The sequence below is a fragment of the Coffea arabica genome, chromosome 4e, assembly GCF_036785885.1.
Source record: "Coffea arabica cultivar ET-39 chromosome 4e, Coffea Arabica ET-39 HiFi, whole genome shotgun sequence".
Lineage (NCBI taxonomy): Eukaryota > Viridiplantae > Streptophyta > Magnoliopsida > Gentianales > Rubiaceae > Coffea > Coffea arabica.
The window spans coordinates 12,968,750-12,980,654 of NC_092317.1; the positions used below are offsets into that span (position 1 = coordinate 12,968,750).

At 34.6% G+C, this 11,905-nt stretch overlaps 1 protein-coding gene across 1 annotated transcript; it reads right to left on the reverse strand.

Annotated features, from left to right (window-relative positions):
- Window positions 1–4,360: 4,360 nt before the first annotated feature.
- On the reverse strand, window positions 4,361–7,463 carry LOC113742706 (probable disease resistance RPP8-like protein 2). The gene has a single exon (XM_027270621.2). The coding sequence runs from the start codon at window positions 7,169–7,171 to the stop codon at window positions 4,547–4,549; it is 2,625 nt and encodes an 874-aa protein (XP_027126422.2). The 5' UTR covers window positions 7,172–7,463; the 3' UTR covers window positions 4,361–4,546.
- Between the last annotated feature and the right edge of the window lie 4,442 nt (window positions 7,464–11,905).

Consider the following 11,905-nt stretch of genomic DNA (forward strand, 5'->3'; position numbering starts at 1 on the left):
AATTCGAGTCGAGTTCGAACCGACCAAATCGAGTTATTAAACTCAAATTGAGCATAGAGAAGCTTAATTAGTTAGCTCATGAGCCAAATTGATTACATGCGTACATATATTATTTTTATTTTAATAGTAAAAATTACATATATATATATATATATGTCTCCAACATTTTTATGCTTTATTAAGGAAAAATAAATATTTTATTCATTTTTTAAAATATAAAATAATTAATTTGACTTTTTTAAGCTCAAATAGGTTCGGGTTTGAGATTGACTAGATTCGAATTTAAGATCGAATTCAAAGTTGAATTTTATATTAAAAACTCATCGAATTCAAATTCGATAAAATTAACTTGAAACTTGACTTGACTAGGTCAAACTTGATATGCGACTCGACTCATTTGTACCCTTATTAACACCTAACCCGTTGAACAAATTTGTGACCCGAACGGTCTCATTTCGTTGGCTAATAACTTAGAATATTGTCCAAAAAAAAGAAAAATCGGACATCTATAGGTCTGACAAGTAATATGTATTGAACTATTGCTGCCGGACTGTGTAAAAGGCAAACAATTTTTTTTTTTTTTAAATAACCGCACAGCCCGGCAGCCAGTTGAGATGTTTTGAGCTGTTGGAAGTAAGAAAGTTATGAGCAATTGGAAGCATGGATCTCAACAAAAGATGTTTTGCTTGCACAGGGGTCGAGGATAGTAACCCCTGGCAACAAAAGAGCAGGCGGCGTACCAAAACAATTGAGAACTGCGCTAACTAGATCGGTATATAATCCGGTAAACAAAATGTACGCCACTATTCAGCTGGAGCATTCAAATGTGTTTTTGCTGTGATCCTTTCTTCTGTTCTAACATGTCCACTTGTTGGCCTGTAAAGTTCAAGTGCAAATTAATCTCTACAACAGCTGGATATGTTTTCGACATACATGAAAAAAAAAGGCACGAGTGCAAGAAGAAAGAAAGATACAGGTAGTATTTGTTATAGTAATCAGCCCTCTTAACACAAGATTTAAAATGCCAATTTATTATAACCGTCCGCGTAACAAGAAGATTTTACCGACTTCTTCAGCAATTTATCCATTTCCAATTATGCCACACAAACCTCATCACGCCCAGGTCGAGTGGTCGAGTCTGCCTCTCTATCGCTTCGGGTCTCTTGGGGGTCAGGGGCTCAGGGTGCAGTGGGATTAGTCGGGAGTACAACAATCCCTCCGGATATCCATTGTATTGACAAAAAAAAAAAAAAAAATTATGCCACACAAACAATAACAGCTCAACATTTTTACAGAATGAGTACATACAATTAGCAACAAATAAACATCCAAACTTATTTTCCCACACCCCTGGTAATTTTACCCGCTTTGAGTAGGCAGAGACATGATTGTGAAAAAGGTAAAACTGGAGCAAAAAGGTTCGTAAAAGACAAATTGAGTCAAATATAAAGATGAAGAATGACTTACAATCCATTCAACACTTTAATGGTGTCATAGAAAAACCATTGCAAAGTCACAACAGGCCCAACCAGCATAATCCTAATTGGAAGACTTCTTGTAAATAGATTAACAAACCCAATTCTCCTCACAGCCTGGTAACATAAACGACAATATTAAGCATAGAGCAGCATTTGTCAGTTCAATATACACCACTTGTCAGACCTATAGATGTCTGATTTTTTTTTTTTTTTGGCAATATTATCAAGCGCAATTGATCCATGGGCATAGGGTACCCAAATGACACGGTACCTGGCATACCGATTTGGGGACCTGACCTGATACGTAAGTTTAAAAGAAATTTTACATTTCACTAATTGACAATTGAAACTAAGTAGAAGTCTAGAAAACATGATTATTGATTCATTATTCATTAAAAGGATAGCTATTCATTCTCACTATTCATAGCACACAAGTTTTTAGAATAACATTTATTCACAATAACAAAAAAAAGAAAATTTTCCTTCACGTATGTGACAAAAAGAATGTCCACTTTTGGTAGAATTTAGCATGGACATGGAAGCCTCCTTTTCGTTTTCCAAGTAATTATATAGACGTACCTTCTCAAGTTTATATAGTAACTAGTCTTTACACTTTTTAACTAAAAAAAAAAAAAACTCAGGCTTCTGTAATCTTGATTTTAATTCCAGTCATGAATTTATTAATATCTACTGAAACTAGCACGATAAATGCATGAAATTATTAAACTTGGTCATTCAAATATTTTAATACTTTACCTTTTTTTTTGGTTATTATCACTTTACCCCCTTAACGTTTGGTGTCACTATCAATTTCCCCTTTAATGTTATTTTCTAGTCACTTTACCCCCAAGACTAATGGTCAAACTTAATGGAGTTTGTTAATTAAAGTAAAAAGACAAGTTTAGCTCTAAAAGTTATTATCACTTTACCCCTATAAATTATAGCCTCATTATCCATTTACCCCATAGAATTATTTTTTAGGCAATTTCTCCAACCATTAAACCAATTCAACAAGTTAAAAAACTTTGGAGAAAGTGCCCTCCTCATTGTATAATAAAAACAATAAAAATTTGAAAGTGGCTCTTTTCATCTTTAGTATCAAGAAAAAAGTCAAAACATTAATCTCTTTCTTTTTCACAATCTTATTAATATTAAAACAAATAGAAAGATTGGGAGAGGGAGGGAGAGAGAGAGAGAGATAGAGAGAGAGCTCAATTCTAATTTTCTGTCTCCTTCTTTTCCTATCTCTTTTTCTTTTCCTAATATTAATAAGTGCGAAAAAAGAAATTTGAGAAAATCCTTTTATTTTAATAATTTTGGATCTCTTAAAGTGGAAAAAAGAAGAATAATCATTCCAACTTTTTTTATTTTAAATTATATATAAAAGGGTCAATATATTTAAAAATTTTTGACCATACTAATTAGATTAATGATGAAGTAAAATGTCTAGAAAATAATATTAGGAATTAAAGCGATTATATCACTATAATTTAAAGAAATAAAGTAATAACAACAATATAGTAATGCTATAGAATAATACACTTGTTTTTTCTCCTCTGATAATACACTTGATAATAACCCTAAGCAAAATTACACTTGTTTTTTTCGAGAAGCAAATACATTTCCTTCAAGGCGATACATGTTATAGAATCAACTAACTAGTAATCACGAAGAATTAAAAGGGAGTGTCAAAGTGTCAAACTTATAAACTGCATACAATCTTGGATCATCCATTACACACGACATTAACGCATTAAAAAAAATAGCATTAGATGTAAGAATTATTACAAATGTCTATCATAATAAATAGACTACAATTGTGCCCGTATTCAAAAATTTTCTCCTCTGTAATGTTTTTCCCTTCAATGTTTATCCCAAACAACTTAAGTGAATAGCTTGTTATTTGATTTTTACATGCTTAAGTTTTTTTTTTTTAACATCTTATATGTATAGTGAGTAGTATTTAGGAAGCAATCAATCCTCACTTTCAGATGGACCGACACTTTATATGGGATGAATTCCTTGATTTGTTTACTAACTTCATTATTTCCTTGCAACTTCTCTAAATCGCTGCATTGCCTGATTCTCAGGCACTGGAGCTGCGGCAATGCACCTTTCTCCACACTTATTGGGTCATCCGTGAGATCTCTAAATTTCAAAGACAAACGAGAAAGATTTGGAGGGAAATCAGGAGGCAGCATTCTCAGAAACAGCCCGGATAGCTTAAGCTGTGTTACATGATGCAGCCTAGAAAGTCCGCCACCTAGAGACTGTGGCCCTCCCCATTGAGTCTGAAGATGAAAGGTCCTTAGGCTTCCAACCTTAAGAGTTTATGAAGGTTACATGAACTAGTAACTAGAACAAGAAAAATATAGTAATTCATTTAAATGCATTTTTGAATAAGGTGAGTTGCTAGTTTATTTTAATTCTGCACTTAGTGAAAACTAATTCATTTACTAAGAAAGTGGGTCAACAATCAGACCATGAGAGGATTTTGAATTAGAAGGGATAAATTTGATCATTTTCTTTTTGGTAACAAACAGATTAATGAGTTTACAAATTGGTTAATTAATCCGCTTGAATCACATATCTATGAACTTTTACTTGTTCTTAGATCTCTCTTATGTTTTTGAAGTACAACAGAAAACTGGTATCTGTTCTTGGACTTAATTGAGAGGGAAATGTCGAATTTAAGATAAATTTAAATGCAATCAAGGTTAAAAGTAGAAATAATATGGGCCATAATTAAGGCCTTGTTGGGAGACCAATTTTTTGTCAAGTTTATCTGCTACAAGTTTTTTTAAAAAATTTTAGTTGCAATAATCTTAAATTTTTAAAATTTTTAAACTATATATTTCAAAATATTTTAAAAAAAAACACACTATAAAAATTTTCTACAGTAAATTATAATAAAATTTTAGACAAACATAAAAAAAAAAAATCGTTTGCCAAGGTTATAGATTCCACGATGCCACTGCTTTGTCGTGTTGGTCAAATGAATCGAGAGCTAATCACTACACGACGCATGAATTACAGCTGCTACCTACTTTCACCTTTCCTTCGGCGAGTCAAAATATTCTGAGGTTAGGGACACCGGATACTGTGTCCGCATCAAGCCCACTGATGAAATCTTCTGACATGTCCTCAAGCTCAAGCTTATCGAGAGTAGATATGTGCATCAGCGCTTCCGGCAACTTCTTTAAGCTGCGGCAGCGCCTGATTCTCAGGCACTGGAGCTGTGGCAATGCACCTTTCTCCACCTGTATTTCACGCAAGGATTCTTGGTCTCTGAGCTCAAGGAATTTCAATTGGTGAAACCCATGCCTAGAAATGACCAGCTGCGGTCCCTTATACGCATCTTTCATTTTGAGGAACGACAGCTGTCCCAACTTCTCCAGTACTGGCATTGGGTCATTCCAGAGGAATGTGTCTTTCAATGACAAGCGAGAGAGATTTGGAGGGAAATCCAGCATTCTCAAACCCGACCCGGATAGCTTGAGCTCCGTTACATGATGGAGCTTAGACAGACCAGCTAGAGATGGCCACAGGCTCATGTCATCACAGTAAAGATGTAACGTCTTCAGACTTCCAACCTCAGATAAATGCATGCAGAGTTTGTCTATGTCTGATCGGTCATCCACCCAAATTCCCAATTGCTGAAGACTTGTCAGAGTTATCATGTTATTGTGCATAATGTCATCAAAGCGTATGCCCGACAGAGTCTGGAGATTCCTCAATCCTTCAATCTTAAGAGGCACATAACATTCCATATAACGCGCGTGTAGATGCCGTAAACTTTCAAGCTTCCAAATGAAATTTGAAACGCTCACTCGGTTAAAGCTGATGTCAAGAGTTTGTAGGTTTCGCAAGCAACCGACGGAATCAAGGAGGCTTCCAATGAATATACCTCCTAAATTGAGGTACCTTAGAAGCCTGACTTCACCAATTCCTTTTAGCAAATTATAACCCATCCCAACATTCTCAAAGTCTAATATCCTAAGCTTTCTGAAACTTTTGGAGCTAAGACTAATGTCTTTCCCGTAACCGCGGCGTATATTGAAAAAAAGTAGAGACCGGAGAGGAGGGGACGAAGACCCAAGATAATTTTCATCCAGAGGGAGAACATGAACAGCAAGGTACCTGGATTTGGCTGATATTTCATTATCTCTGGTGTCATGGATCTGAAAGAAATTTTCATCCTCTGCCTTTCTGATTGCAAGCTCTCGCAGTAGATCATGGACTCTGCAGCTTTTAATCCTGTCATCAACAGTCATTTCCGCCGCTTGGACCATATTTCTGCTACAAAGTCGTTCCACACCATCATATGCTGCAGTTTCCTCCAAATTTACTGCATCTCTTTTCTGCATTATTCCCTCTGCAACCCACATATGGATCAACTTGCGCACAGAAATCACGGAGTCTTCGGGAAACAAACCCAAATACAAAAAGCAAAATTTCAGATTGGCAGGAAGGTCTGCATAACTTAATTCCAAAATTGCTGATACCCCACTCTGACTCCTTGATAGATATGCGCTAAAGTTGTTGAGAACTTTCTCCCATTCACTCTTCAACTTTTTCTTTGACAGCAGCAGGCCACCTACAACCGTGATGGCCAGCAGCAGACCACCACATCTTCTGGTAATCGCTCTGCCTACTTCTTCCAAATCGGGAGGACACCCAGCATTAGCTCCATGGCCTAAGGCCTTTTTGAGAAACAATTGCCAGCTGTCTTTCTGCCCCAAAGTTTTCAGCTCATGTGGTTTGCTAAGAGCATCTGCGTGTTGGGCCACATCCCGATTGCGACTTGTAAGTAGCACTCTGCTTGATGTGCCAACATCAGGAAAGGCCCTAGCAAGACAATCCCACGCTGCTTCCTTCCATACATCATCAAGTACCACAAGATAACATTTGTCTTGTAGATCTTGATAGAGCCTTTCTTCCAAGTCCTGCTCCTGCATCTTTTCCAACATGTCAAGTAGCTTTAATTGCTTTATGATTGCCCTCAGCGTCTCTTTGTGATCGTAGCTTGAAGAGACGCATACCCAAGCACGGCAGTTGAATCTTGCCCTGACGTCAGCATGGTTATAAACTTTCTTGGCTAGAGTTGTCTTACCAGCACCTCCCATGCCGACGATTGAAACCAGACGGCGGTTTTTGTCCTCTTTCAAAAGTTCTGACACCAGCGATTTTGTTATCTCCCCGAAGCCCACTGCATCCTTGTCCTCGCTGAGAGGAAAGGATCGCCGGATCCGTTGAAGCTCTTCCCCGTGTGTAGTCATCCCCTCTCCAAGATTTTTGACACCATACTCTTCGCGGCTATCAGCAATTTCCTTGAGCCTCATCCGTAAGGATTCAATCTCTTTACCTATCTTGTAGCGGTTCACAATTTTCAAGGGATAATACGTCAATTTGGTGACGAGTCCCTTGTTCTTTGTGAAGAACTCAACTTTGTTGGCAAATATCTCAATAATATCCTCCGCATCGTAGGCCGCAGCTCTGATTTCAGAAACCCAGTTGCGAATCCTCTCATCTTCATCTTGCCTCTGATCAGCATCTTTCAGGAAACATCGCATCCGGACCAGATCATTTTTGAGGCTATCAACTTGTCTTCGAACGCCTTTCAGGAAAACAATATTTTGAATCAGCAGATCGCCGGTTCTCTCAATAACAAGAGAGATAACAGGGTCAGCCATCTTGGTAAAGTGAGCTTTGCTTTCAACAACTAGTAAAGGAGGAGAAGCCTTTGCCTGTTAGGTGCAGCTGCAAAACTTCTAATCTCTGTTGTTTTTAACTGATCTCAGAAGAGATGCTCGATTCAGTCCAAAAGAGAGCAGTTCGATTCACATGGTAGGACCGTCTGGTAGCCCTCCGAAAAAGAAAAAATGGTGCAGCTGGTGACGTGTTTTGGGACGGTGGAATGGATGAAGAATAATTAAATAAGGAAATCAAACGAGCCCGGTTTGTTTGGATTGAGCATTATTTTTCTAATTTTATTTATTTAAATTATTATTATAATTTTTAATATATTTTTTATCTTTTTAATTATTTTTTTATCTCATATATATCACATCACAAAAAATACTATAGTAAAAATATCTCAAATAACTTATAATCCAAACAACGAAGGATGAAGAATGAACTAAGTAATGTGTAATAGTTAAATTTCCCATGTACTAATTCACATTTATAAGTTTTTTCTTTTTTTTTTTCAAAACTAAACTTACAAATAATTAGAAAAGAAGAGTTTTTTTTTTTTAAGAAACATTTAAGTGGATTCAAGCTGCGGTTAACCACCAAGCCCTTGGGCTGGTGGCGGGCTTGGTGGGGTGGGAGGCAAGGGTTCAAACCTTGCCTCCCACCAATATGCCATTCTTGTGGCTTGCTTCAAATCCAGACGGGTGCGTCGTGCACCCGTTTGGTCCGGTGGTGGTTCTGTCCCTATCGGTCCCCATAGGTTCAGTTAAGCCTCCCCGTAGATAGAATAGGAGTAGGAGTAGGATTGACAATTGACAAAAAAAAAAGATTCAAGCTGCGGTTGAGGTGGATATTTGAATGTAACACTTTTAGATGCATAGAAAGCGGACGGCCTAAGTGAACGTCAAACGGTGGTATAGTGGATATTTTGCTGTTTTTGTGTGCATAATTAGTTTTTAAAATTTAAAGTTGTCTAAATTTTTAATTCAATAACACCTTACTACCTGAATTTTTAAGTGCAAAAAAACTTCCAAAGAGAACAAATTTTAAAAGAAGAAGACTCCCAAAAGCAGAAAAGAAAAAAAAAAAAAACCCCCTCCTTCAACTTGTGTGGTCCACGAAATTATCTTCAAGAAACAAGTTTTGCTTTATGAGGAGTGTTTGGATAGGATATTATTTGAAATATTATTTGGAATATTTACTGTAGCATTTTTTGTGATGTGATGTATGTGAGATAAAAAATTGATTGGGAATATAAAAAGGTGAATTGAGAAATGTGTTTATGATGCAAGCGAAATATTATTTGGAATAATATGTATATCCAAACAAATATTCAATAACTGTATATTATTGAAAATTTTTAACTTTCAGCACCATTATTCCTAAATCTGTATATTCATGAATGCGCAATAGTTATATAGTCGATGAATTGGGATTTCGCTATATTGAATTCTGCAATTTCAAATAAATTTGGACTTTTAAATTGCAATAAGTAGTATAGTAGCCTAGTAGGTTCCATTCAACAAAATTTAATTGAAATTTGGTTAGTTTAGTTCAATAATAACTCCGTTTTTTTTCAAACTATTCGGTTTCGCTTTTCGTTCTTTTTTCCTTTTAAATTGGTGGAGGCTACAATCCATTACATCCAAATTGGACGGAATGGATACTGGTTTTCCGTTTTTGGCATGCTTCGGGTTTTGGGTTGCATTCTTCTCAAAATCACAGCCTTGATTGCTGTGTTTGTGTGTCGGCAGAAATTTATTGGCTGGAAGATAGGTACGCGCACATGCCCAATTAGATTAGACAGATCTCAGGAAAAGATCTCAGTTAACGGCTAAACGAGAAGAGTACAAAAAATTCATGTCCAATGACAGGAGAGGGCTCCTGTGAACCTGAGCCCATGTTAAAGAATCCGCGTCTAACTAATGTGGGAGGGATATTGGCTGGTATTAAGTGTCCATGGTTTTGGATGCCATGGTATAGTCTTAGTATGAACAGGCAACAATCAATCAATTTTCCACAACCAAGACGCTTTTATGGGTCCACGGTTTTGGATACTATAATAATAAAGTCTAGGTCTTTGGTACGGCGGACGCCTCTACAGTCTAGTATCAAAATTGTACAAGTGGTGTGGAAATTAATAAAACATAGAAGAAGAAGTCAGATTAAAACTTGTCAATTAATACAGCCAAAAGCCCAGCAATAGGCCATCGGGTGAAAAGTAAAGAAGAGTATTAGTTGTTCAATGTAATATGAAAATATTATAACATCAATTTGTTAAACAAGAATAAAATAGTCATTTATAAAATCAATTTGTTAAATATATTTATTTATAACTTCGAGTTTCGAATGTTTTATGCTACCTAGGAAGTTTTAGAAAATAACATCAACTTTAACTTGATAGTCATTTATAGTCATGGTCAAATTAGTTTACAAATTAGATTATATTATAGGGAAATAATAGAGTCGATGTAATTGTTAGAATAAAATGTCATTATTATAATAGAAGTAAATAACCCCAAGTTATCATATGATCTAATGGACCAAATGAACTCTTCATGAAATGAGCGGTGGTTACTTATCTTCGGATGAGTAATCTTGTTGTCAAGTGTTTGGTTAGTTTTACATTAGATGTTTAGTTTAACAGAAAAACCAAGTTCCTTGTGTTTCGTCGGGAATAGGATGAGATGTATTTACTTACTTATAGACCAAAATTGATTTTTGGCAAATTTACTATTAATTCTATCAATAATAGGGGTAAATTAGTCCAAAAAAATAAAGTTTAATTGTCATGGCCAATGTATTCCAACACATAAATTTTGTATTCATAGGAGCGGGTTTTAGAGAAAACATTATTTATTTCTTTAACATGGGTAAATGCATAAAAAGTTTCGTTTTGTTAGTTGTATGACCACATCAGTCCAAAACCATGGTATATGATTAACATAGATTAGTCCAAAACTTAATTTTTTTCATTCATTTTTTGATTACATATATTAATATTAAATTTACAAAAAACATGTCGATTTAATGAAAAGGTTATCATTTATAGGATTGTAAAATGAGTTGAATCGACTCAATTTTCTCGACTTCCAACACGATCCTGAGCTCCACAAGTTTTCATTGTAAAACTAGAGTTCAACATTGATCTCGAGTTCGAGCATAGTTGAGCTTGAGAGAAATAAGGGAAAAATCCACTTTTTATCCTCAAACTTTGTGACGAAGACATATTTGGTCCCCAAATTTTTCGTCAGAACACATTGAGCACATGATTAACGATTTTTTGCCACATTTAGTCAAAAAAAGGGAATTTACTCAATTTGGACGGTGAAAACCACGTGGCTGTTAACAAATGTCCAAATATCAATTTGTAGCCAACACAAGTCAGACACAAGTCTACACTTGACTCTCTCTCTAACGCACTGCTTTTCTTCTCCAAGTTTTCCACTTTCCCACCGAGTTAAAGAAGTGAAAAGCTGCTTGAGATTAGCTGGAGTGATTCAACAAAGTTTTTCCAATCCAGTATATTTAATATAAATTAAATGATTCAGAGTAAAATGCTCATAAATAGTTATTACTTTGTTCGTGTAATAGAGGAAACCCATAAAGAGCTGATATGTTATCGGCAATTTCTTTTTTTTTTTTACTTTCACGTATTTAATTTATGTTAAATACAAAACCTACTAGTTTTCCTTTCGTAAAAATATTAGTATATCACTTTTTAAATTTTACTTGCAAACATTTATGTATTTAACATAAATTATATGATTCAGAGTAAAATGCCTATAAATAACTAGTACTTTATTCATATAATAGAAGAAACTCGTAAAGAACTAGTAAAAAGTGGGTAATTTCTTTTTTTACTTTCACGTATTTAATTTATATTAAATATAAAATCTACTAGTTTTCCTTTCGTAATAACATTAGTGTAACACTTTTTGAATTTCACTTATCAATATTTATGTATTTAATATAAATTAAATGATTCAAAGTAAAATGCTCATAAATAACTAGTACTTTATTCATATAATGGAAGAAACTCGTAAAAAACTGGTATGTTATGGACAATTTTTTTACTTTCAAATACTTCATTTATATTCAATACAAAACATGCTAGTTTTCCTTTCGTAAAAATATTTGTGTAACTGCTTTTGAATTTTATTTGCAAATATTTATGTATTTAACATAAATTAAATGATTCAGAATAAAATACCCATAAAAACTTGGTACTTAGTTCATGTAATAGAGAAAAGTCATAAAGAGTTGGTATTTTATGGGATATTTAAAAAAAAAAATATTTAATTTATGTTAAATAGATAACCTACTAGTTTTTTTTCATAAGAAATTACTGTAACACTTTTTGAATTTTACTTAAAAATATTTATATATTTATTATAAATTGAATATTTGAGAGTAAAATGTCCACAAAAGCTAGTATTTTGAATAGGTAATGCCCATTAAGTAAGAACTTAAAATAATACCAAAATGGACAACTTGTTCAAGGAATTGTGTAATGTCCATAAAAAGTTGACTTGTGTTGGTTATAAAATGATATTTGAACATTTGTTAACAGCCACGTGGTCTTCACCATCCAAATTGAGTAAATTTCCGTTTTTTGACTAAATGTGGCAAAAAATCGTTAATTCATGTACTCAATGTGTTCTGACGAAAAGTTTGGGGACTAAATGTGTCTTGGTCACAAAGTTTGAGGATGAAAAGTGAATTTTTTCCGA